The 25,748-nt window shown below is 40.1% G+C and overlaps 2 protein-coding genes across 2 annotated transcripts in view; one reads left to right on the forward strand and one right to left on the reverse strand.

Annotated features, from left to right (window-relative positions):
* Nucleotides 1-3,014: 3,014 nt before the first annotated feature.
* Nucleotides 3,015-25,748, reverse strand: part of CHRM5 (cholinergic receptor muscarinic 5) — a 50,220-nt gene continuing 27,486 nt past the window's right edge. The window contains exon 2 of the mRNA XM_005009771.6: nucleotides 3,015-4,844. Within this exon, the coding sequence (XP_005009828.1) occupies nucleotides 3,177-4,763 (1,587 nt within the window). The 5' untranslated portion in view covers nucleotides 4,764-4,844 and the 3' untranslated portion in view covers nucleotides 3,015-3,176. The remainder of the gene's footprint in view (nucleotides 4,845-25,748) is intronic.
* The window catches only part of AVEN (apoptosis and caspase activation inhibitor), a 98,921-nt gene continuing 82,244 nt past the window's right edge, over nucleotides 9,072-25,748 (forward strand). Inside the window, exon 1 of the mRNA XM_027458849.3 lies at nucleotides 9,072-9,467. Within this exon, the coding sequence (XP_027314650.1) occupies nucleotides 9,207-9,467 (261 nt within the window). The 5' untranslated portion in view covers nucleotides 9,072-9,206. The remainder of the gene's footprint in view (nucleotides 9,468-25,748) is intronic.

Consider the following 25,748-nt stretch of genomic DNA (forward strand, 5'->3'; position numbering starts at 1 on the left):
TTTCAAAAGTTCACAATTTTGAACATAATCAATTGAAGGATCAGTAAAAGTTTCATTAAAAGGACAGAAATTCCTGGTACAAAAAAGATGGGGATCTCATGGAAAGAGTCCAGCAGAGGGCCACAAAAATGATACAGGGCCTTAAGCATCTTCCCTGAGAGACCTGGGTCTGTTAAGCCTTGAGAAGAAGACTGAGAGGGGAATCTTATCGATGTTGATAAATATCTTAAGTTTGGGAGACAGAGGGATTTGGCCAACCTCTTTTCACTGGTTTGTGTGGACAGGACAAGAGGCAATGGCCACAAAATGGTTCACAGGACGTTCTGCACCAATATGTGAAAAAACTTCTTTACAGTGAGGGTGACGTAGCACTGGAACAGGCTGCCTAGGGAGGTTGTGGAGTCTCCTTCTCTGGAGATATTCAAGGCCTGTCTGGACACCTACCTGGGCAGCCTGCTCTAGGGAACCTCCTTTGGCAGGGAGGTTGGACCCGATGATCTCTTGAGGTCCCTTCCAACCCTTACAATTCTGTGATTCTGTTAAATACAAATAACAAGATCATTTTACACTGCAAAAGTTCCACAACACTTTTTAAAGGAAGCTTTATAGAGCTTGAACACAAAATGAAAAGTACTAACTCATACTCTAATGAGAATCATGTTTTTTTGTTTGCTTGTTTTTGTTGTTTTTAAGAGTAAACATCCCACATAATAAAGCAACAAACACCTCTTTATATAATTCAAGGTATTTACAATATACCCGGGTTTGGCAATGTAACATCTCACACTGTGAAGTGCTAGCAGCATAGTTTGAGCACACATTTCACAATTACAGCAAACCAACATTGTTGCATCCATCACCATCTATTCTAATACATTTACTGAGCACAGAGTCCATAAACATTTACAGAACACTCCAGTTCAGCAGAAGCCAAAACTAACAAAAAAATATTTCATTTAATTTCAGATGTAGAAGCCAATGCTTTACTTTAGAAACACACCGCAGCTAGCAGGAACTGTTACTACCTCATAAATTTTGCCTTAAACTACAGCTTGTGCCACAGAGGGACACATTCATTTGCTAAAAATCAAACACAGTTTACAGAATGTCTGATCCAATGTAATATAAAATTACCCACTATAACAACTGACTTGTACATAGTTACTGTACACAGGAAAAGCTCTGGATAGTGACAGAAAAAAATGATGAAAGGTTCTTCACAAAGACCCATGCTTTCCTTTAATAAGCAATTGTGCTGATGCACAAAAAATAATAGGCACAGTATGGTGTGTTACAAAGTCAATCATGTGAATTTAGAGAACATATTTTTACATTACTACAGAGCTAATCTTTCACTGACACAATTTCCCCTCTGGAGATTGGGGATAAAAAATATTAATTACTTGTACTGTGATTGCTGACATGAAGGAATTATATATCTGTAGGGAAACATGTTGATGGTACAATAATTTAATAAATTATATGAATGATTTCACTGAGCATAATTGTACGTTCAGGATGACCAACACAATCCCTGAATGTGCAGCTGGGTCACAACACCACTACAATGTCCCACTAACATGTAGATAAAATACAAAGATTGGCCCAAACTTATACTCCAGAGCATCTCACCCTGAATTTTGACAGAAACGCTAAAGCTGCATCTGAACCTTGTGACATGGACTCAGTGAGGTACATGGAGTTCTTTCTCACTTATTCATAAACACTTGTTTACTTTAAGACTTCACTTTCTGCGACTCCTGTCACCATTAACTTTGTTTTCACATGGCCTTTTCTGAGGCTTCATGTTTGTTTCCACCACAATGAGCCAGGTTATCAGTTCCATTCCAGTGACTTTGTGTTAAAAGCACCCGTTACGTTTGCACTTACTCAGTTGATGTTGCAGGACTGCCAATCTAACACAAATACCAGACAGGCACATGAGTGTCTATCTATATCCAGAGCCCTGGCAAACCTCAACTAGTGGACAGATTCTCAGCTCATTGCTATCAGGCCAGTACACACCAGTCCCAGAAGCTGCAGCCCTAAGAGAGGCTGTCTCCAAGCCCCAGTACTGGCACATGTGGCGGACATGGTTCTGTTGGACTGGAAGATATTGACAGGAGAAAACTTACGTTTTCAAACACCTAATGCTGATTTATAAAGCTATTTAGAGATAAAAGTGCTATGAAAGTGCAAAGTGTCTTTAAAGATTTACATAAATAATCAAAAAGTACTTTAAAAATCATTCTTCTTTCAGAAATACCAATTGTCACTGTTTTCAATAATTTCATAATACACAGGAGAATGTGCAGGGCTTCAATATACATTTTACTTGTGTTGTGCATCATTCCATCATTAAGGGAAACTTTGTAGTCAAGGGGGAGTGCAACAGAGAGATTTCAAAAAGGTTATTCTGTATGTCCTACACTGTAAAGTAGATAGACTGTGTCCATCATGATTTATAGTCAATTCTGATTTGTACTATTGTCACTATCACATACATTTTTAGAATTTCCTTCTGAGGCATTGGGAAATTGAGAAATGCAAATTTGAGTATTTGCTAACTATCACCATTTTTTAGATGACATTGACTTGCGTGATGGAACTGAGATGGGGACAGGATTCTTTATATATAACATACATTATCTATTTCCTCCCCTCTGAGCCCTTCCTCTGTCCCCTGAAAAGTCATCCTTATGGTGGAAATTTTAGAATTAGTACATGCTCCATTGCTTGCTCCATTGAAAAATAAATAGACAATACACTAGAAAGGAACAAAGGAACTGTAAGACGAAACAGTTCTGTGCTACAGGGAAATTTGCTGGATGACCTGATCTGATGACTGGATGGCAATCACACTCTAATATCTATTTGTTTATAAAATACCTACACTTTCTCAGGCTGAAAGAAAGAACAGAAGACCCCAAACATAATATCTTTAATGCAGATCTACTGCATAATCACAAATACCCTGTGCTGTTTACAGCAGCCACTGACTTCTTTATCCCAAACACACTATTTTAATGCACAACATCACTTTTTTGCTGACTGTTTTTTTTTTTTTTAACCCCTAGACATATAAAGGAATAGCTTTGACAAGACAGAATTACAGCCCATTTGTTGGGCTATGATGTCAATATCTATTTTTCCCTTTATCGCTTATATAAGAGCAGTTACGGCAGTCTGGTATTACCCTGCCAGTATAGTTTCTCTTCCACTTTTTTCTTTTTCCACTGGCAGAAAAGCAGCATCTTAAAAGTTTTCCTGAAAGTTTTGTTACAGAGAGCATAACAAATGGGGTTAACAGTGCTGTTCACATAGCATAGCCAATATCCGAGGTGCCACAGTGTCAGGGGAATGCAGTCAGAGCAGAATGTGGAGATCAAAACCATTATATTGTAGGGAGTCCACGTGATGATAAATGCCAAAAGAATGGCACTTAAAGTCTGTGCTGCTTTGCGTTCCTTTATAAGAACCATCCTTTTCCTTTTGGTGATTTGGTTATTTATATTTGGATCCATGCTTTTGATGGAAGGATCCTTTGACATAGCAGCAGAACAAGGAGTTATTTTTACTTTACGGCAGCCATTGTTGGCTTCCTGAGTGCCATCAGCCTTAACCACCAAGCGGAATTTATAGGCCACACATTTTTTATTTTTTTGGCCTTTGGCAGGTGATAAAAAATATTTCTGGGCCTCAAAATCATTTTCTTCAGGTTGGTCTTTGACATCAACATCCTTACTCTCCCTTTCATTAAACTCTTCTTCGTTATCTTTAGATGGACTTTTGTAAGCTACTTGGAAAACTGAATCAGTGGCAAGTTTATCCTCTTCTTCTGAAGATGCATAGCTGCTGCAGGTGGTTAACTGGTCAGCCTTAGACCAGTCATTGCAAGTACTCGCTGCCTGAGATGCTTTCACTGTAGCTGATGTACTTCGACTAGATGAAGACCAGGAAGCCTGACATCTCTCTCTTTTGACTAAATTTTGTTGCTTGCAACTGAAACAAGACTTCAGAAGAGCTTTCTGAGGCTTTATCATCTCAAACTCTGCCACAGACTCAGAACCCTGAAGTTCAGCAAGGTCCTTGGTACGTTTCTCCGTCTCTTTATAGATGCGGCAATACAAAATGGTCATCACAGACACTGGAATATAAAAAGCAGCAATTGCAGTACCAAAGGTGATAATGGGCTCATATAAGAACTGTATCTGGCATTCCTCAGGTGGTACTGTTCGTTCACCAACAAAATACTGCCAGCACAAGATAACAGGTGCCCACAAAATGAAGGAAATTAGCCAAGCTAGACCAATCATGATGCCAGCTCTTTTGGGTGTGCGTTTAGCCCTGTATGTTAAAGGCCTTGTGATGGAAAAATATCTGTCAAAGCTGATGACTAGAAGGTTCATTACTGAGGCATTGCTAGCTACATAATCCAGCGCTAGCCACAGATCACATGCCAGACTTCCAAGAGACCAATGGCCTATGAGTATATAAGATGTATAGAGGTTCATAGAAAATATTCCAATGATGAGGTCTGCACAGGCAAGGCTGAGCAAGTAATAATTGTTAACGGTTTTGAGCTGACTGTTAACCTTGAAGGATATCATCACAAGAATATTTCCCACTATGGTTATTAAGCTTACAATTGCAGTTACAGTGGCAATAGTAATAACTTCCCACAGGCTATGCCCTTCTAACTGTTTATGGTTGATGGATGAACTGTTTATAACAGTAGAATTGCTGAATAAATTTACTTCCATTCTTGTTCTTGGTCTATTGTCATGAGGCTCTTGACTGTTGCATATTGCTTTCTGCACTTGAAAATATTCTTTTGGAGGCAGCTGTAAATATCAAAGGAAAAAAAAAGTGAGAGAAAAAGAAAGGAGCTCATTAAATAGCATAGACTTCCATTAAAGTTACCATGAAACACTTGTAAAGCAGTCTATTAAATTGTGTTCTTTCTGCATTGTGATTATTGTTTCTACAGATGTGAACATAAGTAAAACACACAAGTGTATATTCTAGGACAATGTACTCTAGCATCTTATGACATTTCTAAATGCAATCAAAACAATTATTGTTTCATAAGATGTTCGATCATGCCAGCTCTTACATTTAGAATACCTTAGGAGACACTCTACAAGAGACAGACATTTAAAGCTTTGCAGTGTAATGAGACAGTGAGTGACAGTGTTGTTCCTTACAGTACTTTGTAGAAGACACGTCAAGATTTCAGAAATTGTCTTTGGAAAATTTAGGGAAGTCACTGTTTTGAAACCATCAATGGAAAGGTAAAAAGAGGGAACTGAGGATGCATGGGGAGAAAGGAACCATGCTGGCATAGCGGCATCGGGAAACAATCAGGTGTTAGAAGTGCTTGGGACAATGGATGGGGAACTTTTGAGTTTAGCAAGTAGGCAAGGCCACAAATACATTTTTGGAAAAATAAGTGAGGCAGAAAGGACTTTTCTTAATTGGAAGATCTTGGGACAGAGGAGACTGGTGAGGTGTGGAAGTGCAGTTTGGGTAGACAGGTGAGTGAATGATAGTATTCAAGATGGAAAGGAGTAAAGTGAAGAGGAATCATCAATGGATGACAACAGTGACAAATAATGCAACAAAAATAATTTAATGCTGTAGATTGCATATGCAGCAGAAAGAGAAAACAGAACCACTGTCACTCTATTAATGAATACATCTCTGATGTCCATACAGTCTCTCTAATATGGTGTAATTCTTCACTGCTTTTTTCTCGTTCCTGTAAATGCATGCCTAATTTGGTTCTTTCACAAATCTCTGATGTTTTTCAAGTCATTCCATCATATCAGATGATGATAATCACTTGTTTAATGCTTAATCTTGTTAGGCTGTATAATTTCAGACTAATCATACAATTGTTAGATTTTAAAGTCAGAAATGGAAGATAAATTATTAGTAGTTTATTTATTGGGTATCTAGTCAGTAAAAATCAGGTAAGAAGATCCCCTTTTTTCACAGCAGGTATAGGTTCAGCTAAAATTATCACATAGGTCATATCACATAGGTCACTTATTAAAGTCCAAGTCTTCAGGATTTTCTCTGTACAAGATCTCTATTTTGTGGTTCTTTATATCCATCCATACCCTTACTCTGTTTTTTCATCTTTCATCCTAACTCTCAAAACATTGTTTTGTTCAGTCTTGGCAAGTGTCTTGCATTAACTGCAAGCTTTCACAGCCTGTCCTTTTCCCACTTGTCATCATCTATTTTTGTACCAAGTAGTTGGCTGCTGAATATATCAATATTTTATAGCCACTTGTTGAATTTTCAGAAAAGCATCTAATTTTCTTTCATTGTCCTTTTATGTTATTTTTATTTTATCTTAATTTTCCCCTTCATTCACTTTTGTTATCCAGTATTTCCTACATATCCACAAATGTATACCATATTTCTTCCTATTTCTTCCTCAAACACTCCATAATGATTATCTCTTTTTGTGATGAAATTCAATAATGGTAAGCTGGCTGGTGTACTGGTACCACTGGCTATCATACTAACCAAAATGGTGCTCCTCCATCTGTATCCATCTCTTTGTCAACTCCTGTCTTATATTTAGATGTTCATACAAGTGTATTCTGTTTATGCACGACGCATATTGGGACTAGCTCAATGGGATTCTAGTTCATGTGTAGGCCTTGCAGCCTAGCAATAATCATAATCATCATAATATATGCATGTTGACCATCTGTATGCTTGTCTCCTGTGGCCTCAAGAGCCAGTCTAGCAGCTAAGAATAGCTGAAGTGCCGCTGCAGTCCTAACAAGTCCCAAGTGAGGAAAGAGTTTTCGTCCTGGTTCTATAATCGACAGACACCTACTAGAAAAAATGAAAGGGAGGCCCTCACTTCTTGCTTTCTTCATAACAGCTCATACCAACGAAGGAGCTGACCTTGGACTCAGCCAGCTAAGCTTGAACTTAGTCACCAGAGCTCCTATAAGGGAGATGTGCCATGCCCCAACAGCTAACATAACTGAAACACTACTAGTGCTCTACCAGGCTTATTTTGAAAGTTGCAAGATTTCAGGAAAGGCTTGAGACAGTCTTAAAAGTGAGCTATGAATGTCAAACAGGCACACAGATAAACCTCTATTTGGCTGCCTTCTACATTTGCCTAACACCTGGGGTTGAGCAGTCAGTTAGTATGATTATAGGAGACTGTTTGAACTTCTGATCCCCCCTCTTTTTATTTTTTTTTCCTAATGATAATACCTTTCTCACAATAATAGAGAATAGAAATTGTGATGCTTTGTCTTTTGTCATAGGCAGCAAGTATGCCCCCCTCTTAGGTCTCTTGTATCTAAAACTAGGAATTAGGATTAAAGACTGCTGAAGCTATCCTATACAGACTGCAGACCACAGAGCAAAAGGAGTAGAAATTGGTGTTGCCCCAACATGATTGTTGCTGGTTTGAAATGACTTTTGGTAGGGGCAACAGATAATATGGTATAGAAATTGTAATTCATGTATAAACGGAAGTCAGAGGTGTATTGTGAAGGTTAAGTGCATCACAAAGGGAGCCAAAATAAAACATTTGGGGGAGCTGCTAACAACTCATCTCAGTGGTTCTTGCTTTCTCTGGTGTTGTTCTTTGTGCTTGGTATGAGCTCTCAATAATCAATGACAAAAACTTAGTCATTGTCACCAGGTAAAGCACTCTCATTATCATCATGTTCCCTCCCTAATGGATTGTGTTACTATGATGCCTATAAAAATTGACAGTAGCTAAGCTGCTAGCATGCAAAGATTTCTTCTTGGCATTCTGACCACTCTCATCATCTCCTCATGCCGCATCATCTTTTGTCTCATACTTCCGTGCTAACGCTTTGTGGTGTTACCTTTTGTTCTCTATTTGTGTATCACTCAAGGCAATAGTGTCTCTGAGCGGGTCTTATGTGTGCTATGGTAACATAATTTATGTTAATTGTCTATCACAATAGATAATAACAGGGAGATCAAAATTAAATTACAAAATCAAAATGCACATGTACAATATCATGACTTTGCTATCTGTCTCATAATTATTGATGCATGAACCTCACACTTATGAGTTTTAATGATATTTGCTATTTGTTGCCAAATATTACTGATATTTTTTTCAAACTATCTGTAAGTACTAATTACTGTGAGTTGTTAAATTTGTGCATATAGTCAGCTTACAGTTATCTGCAGGCAGATTGTTCATGTCACAGATAAATTGTGCCACAGATGCAAGCACAGCTTGGGTTCGATAGGGTTTATTAGCTCTAGCTCAGCGCTAGGTCTGCCAGGCCTTTGCTGGCTGCATATGGAATAATTTGGATGTCTGTGCAATGTGCTTGCTAGTGCAGCTCCCCATTACTTGATTTATTTGCTTGCATGTGGCACCGGAGTCATGCTAATTTTACTGGTTTGCTGAGCATTGTGCCCCAGAAGCAGCCCTTACCACGGGCAGTGGTAGTGCAGACACTAGAGCCTATGATTTCACAGTGTGGGAGTTCTGGCAGCATTTTTGCTGTAAGGATTACTGGGTTTAAAAACTCTGCAAAAACAGATTGATATTTTAATGTGTACTGTCAAGTGACAGCATGTGCAGTCAAAACCAATGGAGCACGCGTGATGGAGGGGAATTGAGGAACCTCCCTGGGCCCGTCCTGTAGCTCAGACACAGCTGGACAAACTAGCCTAGCTGGAAAGGACAAAGCTGTCCCCCTGTCCGCTGTCTGTATCCTCCATGCTTCAGGAGTGTGCAGGGTCACTTCTCAGGGTTTCTGTCACACGGTTTGCATACAAACAGCTGTCAGCCAGGACTGGGTCACTTTCTTGCCTTCCATAATGCAGAACACGTAACTTTACTCAGCTTTTATCAAGATGTCTATTTTCTGCACATGCAATACATGGTTGTTTGTCTTAAGCACGGGTGGAAAACTTTTTTCACTCCTCGCCCTTTGCGAAGGACCGGGCGGAGGTACCCCGGCCGCGGCGGCGCGGTGCGGTGAGGTGAGGTGAGGCGAGGCGAGGTGCCCGCGCGGCCTTCCGCGCGCCGGGCCCGCTGCCGCGCGGCGCCGCCATTTCCCTCTCCCGGCCTCCGCCACCGGCCTCTTTCCGGCAGGAGGCGGGGACCGGCGCGGCACGGGCCGGCCCGGCCACAGGCGGTGCGCTGCGGAGCGCTGCGGAACGGCTCGGCCATGCAGCCGGAGCGGGGCGGCAGCCGGCCCCGCAGGGAAGGCGGGCGGCACGGCCGGAGGCGGCCGGGCGGCGCAGAGAGGCCGGCCGAGCCGGCGGCTGAAGGCGGCGGCAGAGACGGCCACGGCCGAGGAGGAGCCGGGGGCCGGGGAAGAGGCGGCGCTCACGGGCACCGAGGAGGCGGAGGCGGGGGCCGGGGCAGGCGAGAGCCCCGGGGCCGCGGGGCAGCGCCGCCGCCTGCTGCCCACCACCACTACCGGCGGGTAAGGAGGAGGAGGAGGAGGAGGAAGAGCAGAGCCCGCCCTCCGCGGCACGGGAGCGGGGGGAGGCGGGGCCGATGCCGCTGCCTCCCCTCGGTGCGGCCGGGCGGGCTCCGCGGCGTGGCTGAAGCGCGGGGGGGGGGGGAGGGGTGAGCCGCGAGGGGGCTTCTGGCCAAGCCCGCCTGTGCGGTGAAGCGAGAGCCTTGTTGGGGAAGTGCAGCGCTGTTTGCAAATAGAGATGAGGAGCTGATGAGCGTTTTTGACGCAGCTGATTGCAAGCTGAAAGGAGCGCGTGTCTCGTCCAGCCAGCGGTACTGGCACTGCAAACACGGGGACGTGCTCAGCCTGCGGAGCGGGTGTCTGAGGGACCCGAACACGTGCGGTCACTGACCCCACGCGAAGCCTGTGCTTTGGCTAAATATATAAAGTGTGGCAACATGTTAAAGGGGACACAGACGTGCCTACCTGTAGCACAACTACGCTGTCAGTTTGCTCTGGAGATGTTAAAACACTTTATACAACCCACCAGAGTACGAGATCTACACTACACCTTTTAGAAAAATAATTTATAATAGAATATTCAAATTTGGGGGTTTGCAGTATGACATTCAGATTGTCTTGCTTTCTTTAGCATTGATGAAACATAGAAATCATGATCGTCCACGGAAAGGCAGAAAGATTGCAATCCCAACCTAATGCTGATTGGTGTTGGCAGCACTGGGAGTCCTAATGTAGACAGACCAGCTGCTACCCCATTTTCAGGATCAGGTTGATTAGATTCATTGTGACTTTTATGATGCCGTGGCTTCAGTTGGACCCAGCCAATGTTTTATCTGTATTAGAACACCCACGGATGCTGATGGGTTTCAAAAATCACAAAATATTTGGCCTCTTGTCACTGCATTTAGATGCATTTTAGCACTCATTTTAAGGAGAAAAATGCAGCTGGATTGGTACAGTTACCTAGAGCACTGGTTGGCAATTTCACTTGTTCGCAATACAGATTTCTGATTTCATACTGATGTGTGCAGACAGGTTTGAATTCTGGATATGAAACAGTAGTGCTCCCTCATGAGCCACAGAGGCATAGGGTGGAAGTTTAGTATTGGTATTAGCTGAAAAAAACATCCTGAGTTGATTTTGAGTTGTTGGTCTGTTTCTTACCAAGTTAAAACACATCTATATCTACATTCTCTCCAGTAGTGCTGTAATTGTCTCAGCATGACACATTTCATAATTTAAAAGATGTACTCAGTAAGGGAATCAAACATTATATGAATGCTTTTTCATCTGGATTATTGTTTGAAGTATTTTAGGAAGCAGTTCAAATATATATATTTTTTTGGGCAATTTACAATACGTTTTGCCTGATCACTGTGTTACTGACTTTGCTATGCTCTTTGTTTTAGCCTCGCAGTGACTTCATTTGTTTGTATAGGCTATGTGTGAAGTGAAGCAAGAGCTAAGGGCTTCCCAGAACTCTGATAATCAATATTTAAGCATCATGCTTTTCCTGTGCTGGAGTCTTTTGGAATTAAGCACCATATGCTTTTATAGCACACCTGTCACAGACCTTGCATTTACTGATGTGCTCCCAGTGATCTAGCCATAGTGTCAACAGCTGTGGCAACACGCAGCTGGTGATGCCTAGTGTTAGTCTGAGCTAGTCAGAACATTTACCCCTTATGAAACGGAGGTCCTTTTTGCTCTCTATTTTTTCATCTGTGCAGTAATGTGAGCTCTCTTTTAGTGTTTTTGATATAAGCTAAGCTGTGTTTCTGAATGGATCCAGCCCTTAACTGGCAGGAAATTGACCTGTTTTATTTCTCCCTCGGTTCAGCCAGGTCACTTGTTTTAGACAAGTGCACCAGCTCAGCAAGAGGGAGCCTGACCCAGAGTAAGCAGTATGTGTGAGGGGGAGCCCTGCTGGTTTTTAGCTGCAGGGGGGCTGCGTTTCTCAAGTGGTGATGCGTAAATTTCATACCTGAAGAGCTAGGTAATAATACTGGTAGTGTGAGTGGTTTATCCCATCACTTTTCTGACTGTATGCTGGGAACCCACAGCCTTCTATGAAATTCCCTGGAGTAGTGAGGTGGGAGATACTGAAATTTTGTAATATGTAGGACTTTGTAGGGCAATTTCATCCCTTTTGCTTTCCAGGGTAGAACATGTGAAAGATCATGCTGCCTTTCGCCAGTGTTGGTGTTGGTTTGGCATTTTGGAGGAATTTTCTTACTAGGATTCTTCTAGCATTGTATAATCAGAATTGAGATAATCTGGTATTATATCCTGAAAAAAATATAATTTAGAATTATAATTAAAAGTTATTAAAATATAACTTTTAATTTATTTCTACCTTATTTGTTTATAAAACTATTGCTGCTAAACTAGATATTTAAGTACTTTGTGATTACCAGACCTTTAGTTGTTTGCGATTTTTTTTTTATATATCTTCAGTTATGAAAAGCTTTAAGACAAAATCTACATCAAGTTGCATTAAAATAACTGGATATGGGTTTGTTGAGCCTGCTATAGACAGAGCAGTAAAATGCAAGTAAAATTATAGGTGAATGGGTTTAGGAAACCATCATAAGAGTGTCAGTAACACCAAACTTCATTAAAACACTTGGAAACTCCTACCAGTTTTTAGGGTGAGCTAGAAATTGGCGTGAAATTGCATAACATTTTGGCAGTAATATTCTTTAGTAATTTGCATTCATTTGAAACCAATATGCATCTTCAAAATTTGTCTTTTTGATGTTTTAATTTAGTGGATCCTGATCCTGTTTTTGAAGCTACAGGAGGTTGTTATCTCTGACCTGTACAACAGGGATAAGAAAGCACAGTGGTGGCATGTTAGCATCTCAGGTTTCTGTGGGCCAGTGGGCTGGACACCACTTTATATGTTTGTACACTATTGTGTACAATATTGTCTAGAGCATGCTGTAATTCATTTTATTTTACTAATAACTGTGCTCCTTTCAAATCCTGCCAAGACCTGGTACTTGCTGAGTCAGTTCTCTCCCTCTCTGATGGATGGTAATGTAGAAGGAGATCAGGGTGCTATTTGTTTATAAATAATAGACTTACTCTTACGGTAGGTTTAGATGTTGATCAAAATCTTAAAAGCTTTCATAATTACTATCAGCTATTAAGGAAATAGCTTCCTGTAGAACTCCATAGCGCTGCTGTTTAAGCAAGATTCTGCTTCTCATGGAAGTGTGGAATTGGCTTAGCAACTGGGAAGAAAAGTGCTCATTTCTTGTGAAAAAGAAAAAGTATCTTGCACTTGTTCAGTGTTATAACTAGCATGCACATTGATTTAACTGGCTTGACTGCTGAAGGCTTTGCATCCTTGTTTCAAAAATAGTATTAATCTGAAGTCTGATTATGACCAGCTGGTTTACCAAATGGCAGATTTCTTTGCAGATCTGTCAGCTTGAATAATTTTATGTTGCTTCTGTCTGTTTTAACTTATCTAATCTATGTTAAATAAATAGAACACATTTGCAATTATTCATTTTTAGTAATATGAAATTATAATGCTCAAAGTAAAAGATCCAGTTGAAATTGGCCCAATATTATCTCCTTTTATCCTAACTCCTCTACTTTGCTTACAATTCATATCTGATTTTGTGTACTGTTATTTGTACTGTTTTTTTTTTTTAATATTTGTACTGTTATTATGTATTGATTTTTATCTACTGTTACAGTACTTTATGTACTATTTTGGATAGCTCTCTCTATAAAATATAGGTTATTTAAAAAAAAGAAAAAAAGCTAAATTTGTGGGCATGATACTGGGGTTTACTTTGATGGTCCATGGCCACGTCCTTCTGAGGGTGGTTTAAGAAAGATATTCTTCTAACTTTCTTTCAGTTATCACAAATTCTACATTGTGTGTGCATGTGATGCATGCTACTACTGAACTGCAGCTGGGATGGGCAGGTCTATTTCGATGTTCATTTCCTGACTTTGGGTGTCAGTTGCAAGTGGAAGTAGAGTAGATTGATTTTAGTGCATTCTTTCTTACCTCGTGCATTCACTCTTTGACAGTTTCAAGATGACATCATCAAATTTACGTTATCAGCATCAGATATATTTTTCCTCATTAGTATGTGCTGAAACTTTATGGTCTAAGCAACTGCAAAAAGCAATCTGTTCATAGGCAGCTACTTAGTAACAAAAGCTTGGATTTTTTTCAAATACATAAACATTTGTTTTCCTATAGAGCACTGTAACACATACAGGAGAAGAAATTGATTCCTAGAACAACGTATCTTTTGATGCATGTTCTACAATGCAACTAGGAAAAAACTTATTTAGATCAATGTATATCAATGCGCGAGCTGAACTTAATTACTAATGAGGTGCGAAGAGCTTCCCTTCGCAGGAGTTTCTCTACTGCGATGAGGCGTGAAGAGCCACTATCTGCCTGACTGAAGTGTGGCTTGCTTTATCTGGAGTGTATTGATTTAGATTAAGTCTCTTGATGACTGCGTGAACAAGTGGTTGGGAACTTCTTCACGGTTCAAGTGTCAAATCGGTGTTCGTTAAATGGGATTCTTCAAGGCTTCATTCTGTATCTGCGTGCATCCAGTATTTCTATTAATAATTCTGATGAAGGAGTGAAATAGCTCCAAAATGTGCAGGCAGTGCTAAGGAAGGGAAGGCAGAAGGGTGGAGCGCAGAGCTGGCGTTTAGCACAGCCTCAAGAAATGAGAGAAAGAGACTGCAGGAAGGTGTAGCTCAAGGTCACATTTTACACAACTATATTTAAGTAGGAAAAATCTGCAGAAGGATGCGATTGGTTTTGCTGCAATTCTATAGAAAGCAACTGCCAGCTTAATAGATGAGCGGGTATTGAACTCTAGGCCGGTTCTCTTCAACTTTCCTGTCAGTGGTCTGGAGTTTGCTGGCTGTACTACCCGGGGAGGTGCTCTTGGCACCCGGGAGGAGCAAGAGGCCTTGCACAGGGATCTAGGTACATTGAAGCATGGAGCAATCATAAATGGTGTGAAATTCAACAAGGGTAAATGCTGTTTAGATGCAGTTTGGTTCAGGTGTTTAGAACCTGGGGTGGGGTAATGCTGGGTGCAGGTACGGGCTGGCAGATGAGCGTCAGGAGAGCAGCCCTGCAGAAAGGGATCTGGGCCTGTGGGTTGCAGCAGGGTGAGAGGCTGGGGGCACTGGGTTTGCCTAGGCTGGAGAGGAGCAGGCTGAGGGATAAGCTCAGGGTTCTTGACAAATCCCCAAGGAGGGGAAATGGAGGGCGAGGTGCCCATCTCTCCTTGCTGGTAGCTGTTGACAGGACCAGAGGGAATGGCACAGAGCTGTGCCAGGGCAGGTTCAGGCTGGGCAGTAGGAAAAATGCCTTTGCTGTGGTCACACTGTGACAGGCTTCCTGGAGAGGTGGTTGGTGCTCCTGCCTGTTGGCCTCCAGGAGGCATCTGGACAATGCCCTCAGCAATGTGCTTTAACTTCTGGGCAGCCCTGAAGTGCTGGGCTGTTGGGCTGGAGAATAGTTTGTAGGTCACTTCTAACTAAACTAAACACTTCTATTTCTATTCTATTTCTATTCCTATTCTTTATGACCAAAGAGGAAAGTTGAGAGGATTTTTTTTTTTCAGTTTGGAAAAGAGGATATTTTGGGGGAAGCATGAATAGGAGTACTCCATTAAAGAAAAGGCCATGCCTTTCTGTTTTCCTGCGTCACCTATTTGGAAGGTTTTGTTCCACTTTTCTTCCTCAAGTCTCTATGGTAGTAATTGGATAACTTTGAAAGGGATGATCCTGAACCTTTTGTTAGCTTAAACAAATGACTTTATAAGCTCCATATTTTGTTAGTTGTACAAAAGACAATTTTGCATCCTGCCATCACTTAGATTTAATTATCACATATGATGTGGTGGCTATGTGATGTGAAGGGCAAAAGGTGATGCTCGAGTGTTGGAGAAGCTCTCCCAAGGGCTCACCTCCTCTTTAGCTGCAATTTCAACCCCGAGTGAAGAACTAAGCTGGCTCACCTAAGGGCTGGTGCGGTCCACCTCATGCTGCGGCAGATGATGAAGTGGTGCTAGCGGCAACCAGCAGGAGGGGCAGGCGGCTGCCTGATCCTGCAGGGTAAGGAGCTGCTGTTCAAACAGCTGTGGGGGTCCTCTCTCTGCAGGGAGGTGTGTTTTGAATGCACGGTGGGGTGCGTGAAAGCCACATGTGTGTATGAGCCAGTGGAACTTCTTGCCACCGAACGTTTGCTCTAAGCAGGACTCCAAGAGAAGTTGTACAAAGGGAACATGTGTGGACTCCGAGCTAAGCACATTGCTTGTGTCGTGTGGCTCTGATTGTGTCAATGGTCCTGGAGAATATTGTGAGGGGATTGGTTTGGGTACGTGAAATGGGAGATCAGAGGTAGTTGTGATGAAAGAAGCAACAAATTTCTAGAAGTGATGAAATCTAATTGAAAACTTATTCTGTGATGCTGTAACTCAACTAAATAACAGTTCTATTGTCACAAAGGCAATTCTAAAAGAGCTCCAGCTTTCCCATGAATGGAACTGGGTAGTTTTGGGAGCCCTGCTGGGGGTCTGCAGCCAGCCTGATGGTGCTTCATAGCCTTATGTAGCCATCAGAAGGCATGGCTGTATTTTAAAGAAACATAAAAATCACAGATAATTGATTCAGTGGTGGTTTGGAGCCTTGTAGCAAGCACAGAGGAATATTTCATACTGGCTTGCATAATCAAAGGATTTTAGGCCTGTGTGATTCTATGGTAAGGCATGGAAAGAGGTCTTTTTTCTACAGTTCCCTTTCATGTGAGCCATTCCTCTGTATTTTAACATGTATGTGGTATTTCATGATTATTACAATTATTTTTTTTTTAAGTAATGCTTTAACTCTTCAGCAGGTAGACTGACTAATGCATCCTGCTGGTAAAACCAGTGAATCTGCTGGAGTATGTGAGAACCTTGCCTCAAGGCTCTGTTTCTATTCTTGCTTTGCTTTTCCCAGAGGATAACTATACAGGCTTTATCTTTAACTCTGAAATAGCCAGGGTCTTTGACGTGTAGAGAGCAGAGTAATGATTCTGGGCCATGGCTATTGCTCTGTCACTGGTATATTTTGATAGCTTGAGTTTTTTCCAGTTGCCTGGCAAACTAAGCTGTTGTTTTTCTGTATTCTCTTCTGGGCTCTATTACTCAGGTTTTGCTGCTTTGCTTACTTCACTGACTTATATTCCTGTTAATTTGTAGCAGTAGGCATCATGCCTGTGGAAGCAACAGAAGCTTAAATGGTACCGTACTCGTTATTTCTTTTCCTTCCACTTCAGCCTTAAGTTAGCAAGGGTGTTAGAAGCTTATTGTCCCAGAGTGATGAGTGCAATTTATTTGTGGAGGTAAAATTCAGAATCAAATTAAAATTCAGAATTGTGCTAATGAGAGAAGTTTGTTCCTTCAGTGTTTTTGGCTTGGCTCATAGTATTTTGTTGTTGCTAATTGGGTGCATATTCATTACTGGGTTACTGTCAAGAATGAGTATGTGTCTGTGCACGTGTATATATATATATATATATATATATATATATATATTTGTACAAATTTGCCTGGGATACGCTTGATACTAGTGGACTCAGAGTAGTTCCCCTCCTGGTGGGACCCAAGCTGAAGTAGTCTGCCTGTTGTCTGGGCAGTTGAGCACTGACCAGAGCTTACCACTTGCAAACTGCGTTTGAAGTTCTGCAGTTACTGGGCTGTAGATATGCAAAATGCACCTCGGTCTGGCAAACAGTGCAAACTGTGTTGTAAGTAGAGACATGATGTGCACATAAAGTCCTGGAATTGTTGTGGATAATGAGTATAGCCCAGTCCTTGCCCTTGTTGGCAATTTGGATATGCACATATTTTCAGCAAGTTCTAAATGATTCTTGGAGCTTCTTCACAATGGAGTTGCCCTAAAGGTCAGGAAATTACTGTGTGCTAGCTCTTGCTTGTAAAAATTATACTCTATAGCACAGTCATAAAATGACATTTTAACATCTTGTTTTTATGGCACTGGAGACTCGGACAGTGGTTCTTCACTGCTTTATCTCTTGATGCATGTTGGATTTAGAGAAGCTGAAAGTTATAGTCATGTGACTAATTTGGTTGAATTACCCACAAGACACTTGAAAAATTAAGGTGAAATATATGTATACATATATAATTTTTGCTGTTCAAGTTAGTAAGACAACTTCTAGAATCTTGCATTGTGAGCATTGAAGAATAATAACAGTTTGAGGCAGAAACTTCAAAACCAAACCTCTTTCTTGTGAGCGTCATTTTTTTTTCTTTTAAATGGCACATCATTCCTGTTATGTTAAATAGAAGTTTCAGAAAAGAATGTGTCCCTGCTATAGCTGAGTCTATCTTTAGCTAACCCAAAGTGATGAGTGCTAGTATACAACATTTATGAAGCAGTCTCTAGGATTTCATCAATCTCTTAAAAATTCTTATCCACTACAGTAAAGAATAAAAGCTTTTTTTCTTCATGCTACCTGTTCTCTCAGTTGCCCTTTCTGCTAATTAAGGTTCGTTTTAGCTTTGGTAGATCTCTCTAAAGGTCACCAATAGAGCAAACTAGTGAAGAGGATTACTCTTTGCAGGAATTTCTTTTTTTTCTTTTCATGAAAAATCCTCTCTGGAGGCTCTTCCTTCTTTAGTCTAAAGAAGAAAAAATATGTTAGCTTTTTCCTTTTGGAACAGTTGGCAACTGTTGAAAAATCAGTTAATAATATAAACTTGTATTTGTACTGGAAGAGATGTGATGGCTAGGTAAGGAAGTAAATTGTTTGTTAATGAGAGACAGTGCATAAAGGTCACGGGAGGCTCACTACAAAGGCCCAAACAGGTAAATATGGTAATATGAGAAGATTGTGAACATAAAAACATGTATATGACCTCCCAACCAGTGCTTCTGGAAAAAAAAATAATTTAAACTTACTGTGTCATGTATGCCACTAAATAGTGGAACGGATTTAATATTTGGCAATGCTATTTACTCTTTTTAATACTGATTAAAAAAATCATAAGGTGCAATGCACAAATTATTAAATATCATTTTTTTGGTCTTTACATTTAATTACACTTGTCTGGAACAAAACCACATAAAAGCAGAAGGATCTGCAAATTCCTATACTGATTTGCTTAAGCTGCCTGCCAAGAATGGCAATGAAGTGACTTTTACTAATGCTTGTTTTCTGTTGAATAATTGGAAGGGGAGAAAAATCTTATCTAAATAATGTGCAACCCTGAAGGAGGAAGTATAATGAAAAGTGGTTTAATTATTTTCAGGGAGACAGCAAAGCATATTGATGCACTTATCAATAATAATTGTCTATTTTCTTGCCTTATTGCATCCTTTGTTAGCCCCTGTAAAATGCTGTTTGGGCAGAAAAAAATCTCTCTTAATGAAGTAATGCACTATTTTCATCTCTTCCTCAAAATGTATGGCAAAATTATCCTTGTAGCTGCCAGTTTACATTAGTAACAGCTTGTTCACAAGATTACAGAACTATTACCACTGATGCTTTTTGGTAAAATGGCAGTCAGTGGACACGCAGACTCGGTTTTAGATGCAGAGAGAGTGTGATGAAAAGGCTTGAATCTGCAATCAGTAATGAAATGAAGGATTTGGAGAATGTGGAGAAGAGGAAAAAGTTCAAGTTGTGGTCTGCTTTCTGCTCAGTTTTGCATACAAAGTGATCAAGTTTTTTAATTTCTCAGATAAGCAGCCTACCACTGGACTTCAAATACTTTGAAATGAATTTCCCTCAAGTCCTTCTTTTCAGTCTTTTTGTAATTTATGCAGAAAATTAATGCTGTCATAAAGATAGAGCAGGAATGAAAGAAAGAATTGATGCAAAGTGATTTTTGCTTTTGTTTTGTGTGTGTGTGTGTGGTGTTTGGGCATCTGCCTGCTGGGTATGCTACAGGTCATTTTCTCCTGCAGGGAGCGTTGGGTTGCTGTACAAAGCAGGTCTGAGAAATCGCCCATTGCAGGCGATGTTAAGCCACTGAATTCTCATGAGATGTGGGAGGTGCAACTTGAAATACGTTTGTGCACATAAATGAATTGACTTTATTTCCGCTTTCTGGGTAAAACGCTGTAGTTCTGCAGTAGCTGAATAAATGTGGATTGTATTTATGGACAAAATCCCTTCGGGATGCATTGTTTTGGTACTTCCCACTGGTCCTCATCACCATTTATTGTCAGATCATCAGGGCAAACTGAACCTGAACTTCTTTCTTATGAGTATGTATGTGATCCGCAGAAGAAAGCTTTATTTATTTATTTATTTATTTATTTATTTTTAGTACAGTGGTGATGTAGTTGTTGGGTGTTTTTGATAAATTCCTATTTTCCTGTTGCCTGCAGTGGGTGACTGCTCTGAGACCAAGTGCATATCACATATTGGGGGTATAAAATTCTGTTTCTGACCGAATCAGGACAGTGTGGTGTGCCTACACTTTTAATCAGTGTTACGTTGATATCTGGATATGTAGACAGAACCCCTGACCATACTTATCATTAATTCTGAAGTTCTAGTACAGCAGTTGGAAGAGACAGTGCTCTGGGAGCTGTGCTACTAACTGGGCTGTCTTTGAACTACTAAAGAGCTTTAAATGGGATATTATGGTCTGAAAAGAACTGCTGTGGGGAGAAGTGTATAAGAGGGGAGCCTGCCCTCAAGACCCAAAAAAAAAAAAAAAAGGCAACCCGATGAAGTTATGTCATCAATAAAGAAGTAGAAAGAAGAAATGAAAAGGAACAGGCTAGCAGAACGGAGACCAGGATGGGAACAGGCACTTTGATCGCCTCATGAAGATGGGTTCGGCCAAACTCAGCAAACCGCTCAGAGAACCTCGTACAGAAAGTTGCTGGAAACAGGTGCACTGGAGCTGGGAAGCCCAAGCTGAGAGAAGTGGACCCACGCACACAACTGCCCCTTGCTGGTAAGCGGTTGCGCATTATGGGGAATCACACATCCTTAGAAACAAGGACTGTCCTGGTAACCTTACAGCTTATTCTCCTTCTTAACAATTGGACAGTTTATGAGCCTGAGATATGGGACCAAATTGAGGTCAAGGTGTGGGACTCTGCAACTAAAAACGACAAGGTTGCAGTGGGATTACTCGGCACCTGGCAAGCAGTCTCTGAGGCCTTAAAGAGACATGTGGGGCCACAGTCAGAAACGTGTGGTTTGCCAGACAGTGAGGGAGCTGTGGGCTCCTTTACTGATTCTACTGCTACGCCATCGGCCCCTCTGCTGCTACAGCCATCGAAGGCTTTTGCTGTTATACCCCCTGCTGACCTGGACGTGCCTTTTGACCCAGGCCCTATTGGCCTTGAAAAGGAGATGGATATGCTTTTCTTTGATCCGGGAAGAACGGGATACATAAGGCCCGAAGGCCGAGTTGCTTGACAACTTAAAGCAAGACATATTGCTCAAAAGGAATGGGAAATGGAGACTGTTAAGTCATAGAACTTAAAGGATTGTTTGTTACCTTTTCTGATTGTATGTATGTATAGGCATACTTGGGTTTAGTATGTAAAGCAATGTTCTATATATTTAGAATGTTTGATGTTCGTGTGTGCGTGTTGGTGGAACGTAGACTCCCTGCACACCCAGCACTGCTTACTTGCCTTTTATACCTTTTATAAATATTCTTTTATAAATATTACTAAATTCAGATTGAGTTGAGACTTCATTTATAACAAGACCATTCAGTTGGTCTCAGAAATGCTGTTTAAAACCCTGAGAGCTGAGAATAGTATCTTTTTTTAAGTACCATTGCCATAACATGTATTTTGTCTAGTGTGACTCAATTCTTTTTTTTTTTTTTAATCAGGGTTACTCAATGCATACGTCCTGCTTGTTTGTTCAGTGACTTTTTTTTTATTCATCTGTATAGATATGCATTTCATTTGCATGTTAGGCAATCTGCTTTATATCTTTAGCATCTTTTATATAATTTATTGCTCACTGATTTGCTGTGTGTCTGTGTATTAGTCCCCAAAATTATTTGGGTTTGATACCCTTTTCTGGAAGTATCCCCCAGAGAGGATATTTGTAACTGAATAACCATTGCTTTGTTGCCACAGCAGAAATGTATTAATGCAACCTAATTTAAAAAAAGGTGTCATGGCTGGGTCTGCCAGTTTGTTAATAGAGGGTAGTAGAAATCTGAGTTTTTTTAGTAGCACGAGGAATTACAATTAGAAAATAGCAGTGTATTAGTGATGAAAGATGAAAAACTTAGAGACTATGCTACCGAAAGTGATGCAGACATGGTGAAAGAGGGAGGAAAGCAGAAAGCTTTCCTTTTGAATTTCTTATGTACTGCCTTTTTAGGGCTTTAGATTACTAGAGTATCTCCTTGTACAGCATTAATTTTTATCATGTGAATATTCTTGTGTGTTTGCAATATGCTGTTATTATGTGATAGTTGATCTGAAAAAGTGTCAGATGTTGGGTGTTTTCATTTAAATTCAAGATAGAAAAAATTCTCACAGTGAACCAAGCACCAGTACTTGTATATTGAACCTCTTAAATGACACATTTCACACGACTCACTGGCTTTCTGAAAGAAGCAAGTGAGAAAGGAAACTAAAATCAAGTCACAAATGTTCTAAAGTTCGTGCTGAAAGTTTTGCCAATCAGTGTAAATATTTTTACATATTTTATATAAAAATATGTAAAATCAACAAAGAACATCCCCATGCCCACATGTATTTTGTGGAGCAGGGATAATAACAGGGAATCCACAAGTCGTTAGTGGAAAGCAGAAAACAAAATTGGCTTTGAAAAACCAAGTTTAACACGGCAAGAAATTAAAACACGGGATGTGGCTTATCAGTACAGTTGGCCAAACTAGCGGGTAGGTGCTGCCAGATAAGAAGGAAGGACCTGCTTTCCAGAGCCCATGTCTTACGGCAGGCTTCCAGCCTGTCTATCCATTGTTTGTGCTTGTCTGCCATGAACTGATACATGGACTTAAACTGGTGGAAGGCTAACACTAGAAATGAGAGAAAAAGCTATTGATTAATTTTCTGCCAGTTTAGTTGTACAATTTCAAACACTTCTGTTCTATTTGGTGTCTTTCAAATATTTGTCTTTCATACTGTGCCAATTGAAAATAGAGCAGTGGGGGGTGAATATCACCAGTTATTTTCATATTTTGAAATCCGTACAAAAATAATGTCTTAGACCTTATTACTTGCTCTTTTTTTTTTTTTTTTTTTTTTTTTTTTTTTTTTTTTTTTTACAAAATGTAAAGATGTATTATTTAAAAGAAAGACTCGGATTTTAAGAACTCTTACTAGGTGTTATCCGTGTTATCCAATACATTGAATGTAAAGGTTAGGAATAGTTATTTCGGTATTCAAACATAAGTTTTGGAGAATTGTTTTTGTTTTTAAGGTAGCATGGCTGCAGTCTTTGAAAAGTGTCATCTTTTTTTCTTGTGGCAAAAATTGATCCACTCAAACTTTGTCATATATTTTTTCCTTGAGCTAGAAACCCTGAAACTTCTTCAACATTTTGGTTTTGATCTTGGCAGAGTTGCTGAATTTGCATCGGTTTTGTTCTAAAACTATGTACATGTGGGGGGTGTTAAATACACATTAGTCTTGCCAGAATGTTTTCTAAACTTTACTCTTTTGGGCAGGCTCTGTTAGGTTTATGAATTAGCCTTTGTGTGTTAGAATCAAGACTGAATTTTTAATTTGTTCTGCAGATGGATGCTGTTTTGAGCATGCTTTTTACATAATTTATCATACTTTTCTTTCATTGTTGATATAGTTGCCGAAATACAAAGCTTTTCAATATATATACCGGTGTATAACACAGATGTTTATTAAGAGGCTGTCTTGCTCAGTGACTGATGAAGACTACCAAAGTAGCAATATCCTTCAAAAAGCCTGTTCTTGAACAGCTGTGATATATACCCTCAGTATACTTTGATCCTTTGATGCTACAGGATTCTTCGTGTGTGTTCTTTACACGTTTCTGTAGAAGCTGTTCATACAACTGCGTTTGCAGTTCTAGAAGTGCTAGAACAAAACACAATGAAACACTAAGAAATAGGCATGCTATTGGAGGTTTTCAAGACCTGAGTGGAAAAAGCCCTAGCCTGCCTGGTCTGGTTTAAGTTTTGACCTTCCTTTGAGCAGGATTTTGGGCAAGATGACCTCTTGTAGTCCCTTTCAGCTGAGACTATGGGATTATTCTATGGCATCAACACATAAGAATTGACATTTGTGAATACAGTCAATTTCCAGCTTAGGATGTTTTTATTTATGAATGGCAGATCTGGTAAGAACTAGCTTTTTGTAGAGATTCTCTTTAGCCTATCCAAAATACCAAATATGATTTGTTTTTGGAATATGTGAAAACATTCACAAATGTGTATCCACATGTATGTGATGTATAAAAGCTCTGATTTTGTAAAATACATCCTGTATGTAGGAATAATCAGTAATCCAACTGAAAAAGCTAAAACCTCTGTGGCAATCTACTTGTTTTGTGAGGTTTACTTGAAACCTGTTGTTTCTTTCAAGATGGAGTCTTTTATTTTATGTTTATACTCATATTTCTGGCTGAATGTTTGTAAGAAAAACATTCAGCTTTTTCAAGTTACTGTCAGTTTGAAAGTAACATAGCTGCCAAGTTTTGTGCAGGTCCATGCGACAATTTTATAGAAATTGCTTGATGCGTTTATGTAGTTGCCAGTAACTTTCATATAATCCTTTCCACAGAATTTAAGGAAAAATACAGTTGACTTTTCCATTGGTGGAGAAGTGTGGGCTTGGCAAGTTTAGAAAATCAAAAGCCTCTTTATCTATAAACAGCAGCTGGACAAGCTTCCTACAGGCTCTTTGCTCCCAGCATGACTCAGCCACAGGGAAGGGAGGCGAAAGGACTTCCAGAGTTAATGGAGCTCCTTGATTCTCTACTGAGTTTCCCAATTAGTGCAGAATAAATGCTGCAGTTATAATGGTCCAGTTCTTATTTTCCCATCCTTCAGTTTGGAGTTTTAACTTGATAGAGCTAAAGTTTAGCTGGTGGCTTTGTAGCCTGGAAAATCCTGCATCTAAGGAGCAAAATCCTGAATTGTGGTTTTCTAAATATTTACTTAATGGGCTTCACCAAAGTCCCAAGGCTACCAATGCTAGGGAGTAGAGCTTTTGAGACTTTCTTGCTGTGAACATAGGGTAGTAATTTTTCGTTGCATGATTATTAAACATATTAAATCTACAAATCAACAGTTTTCAAACCATGCCTTTAGAAGCTGCAGCATGAAACTGATGTGGTGTGACTTAAAGGAACTCGTAGCAGAGGTTGCTTCAGTTTTCCCCTGTAAGTTGCGGGTTGGAAGGACCAACCAGCTAATCGTGTGCTAATAGGTTACAGGCGTATTTCTGAGATAGCAGGGGAAAATAAATATAAGGATTTATGGGTTCTTTTCTAGTTCTTTGAAAGGGAAGATAGTCTACCATTTAAATCAGTAGTTCGAAACAAAATAACCAGACTGTTTGCCTGTGGGGCTTCTTTTTTGGCTCAGTGAGCCTGAGGGAGAGATTTAGCTCATAATAGAAGCTGTTGTTCCAATTCACTGAGGCGTAAGATTTGTTCAAAATGTGGCTATGGCTTGTGGAAATATTAATAATGATCTGTGAAAAAGATGAAGTAGGACTTGTAGCCTCCTGGCACTTGATCATGTTGTAACTTCACTGAGTGCAAAAAATATTTTTAGAGGTGGTTTCTCTGGTGATGAGAAAAGTCACTTGAAGTTTCTATGCAGTTCCAATTATTTGCATGCTGTAGATAGTATAAGCAAGTACTTTGGAGCAAAATAATTTGGTGGATAAGATTACTACATTTGCTTTCACAGTGTGTTTTTGGTTACACTGTTGTGACTATGGTGCCTATTAAAAACAACAGTATGGATATACCAGCTCACAGTTTTGGCAGATGTTGCTGAGTGTTATTGCAAAATATTCTCTTCTGTCTCCGAAAGAAGCTATCATTGAGATCACTGCATTGCAAAAACCTTATTTTTCAGGAAAAATTTTAACATCTTATCTTCCATTTGCTTTTCTGAAGTCTGGATTAAGAGCACTAAATAAGGATAGTTTGGGAGGGATTTATTATACTCTTCCTTCATACTGACCTTATTTTTATGTTGTTTGAAGTGGTTTCTGTCATTGTTCTAACTTGCCCTTTCTTTTCTGTACAGAAATTTATCG

Source organism: Anas platyrhynchos, chromosome 5 (genome assembly GCF_047663525.1).
Source record: "Anas platyrhynchos isolate ZD024472 breed Pekin duck chromosome 5, IASCAAS_PekinDuck_T2T, whole genome shotgun sequence".
In the NCBI taxonomy this organism is placed as follows: Eukaryota; Metazoa; Chordata; class Aves; order Anseriformes; family Anatidae; genus Anas; species Anas platyrhynchos.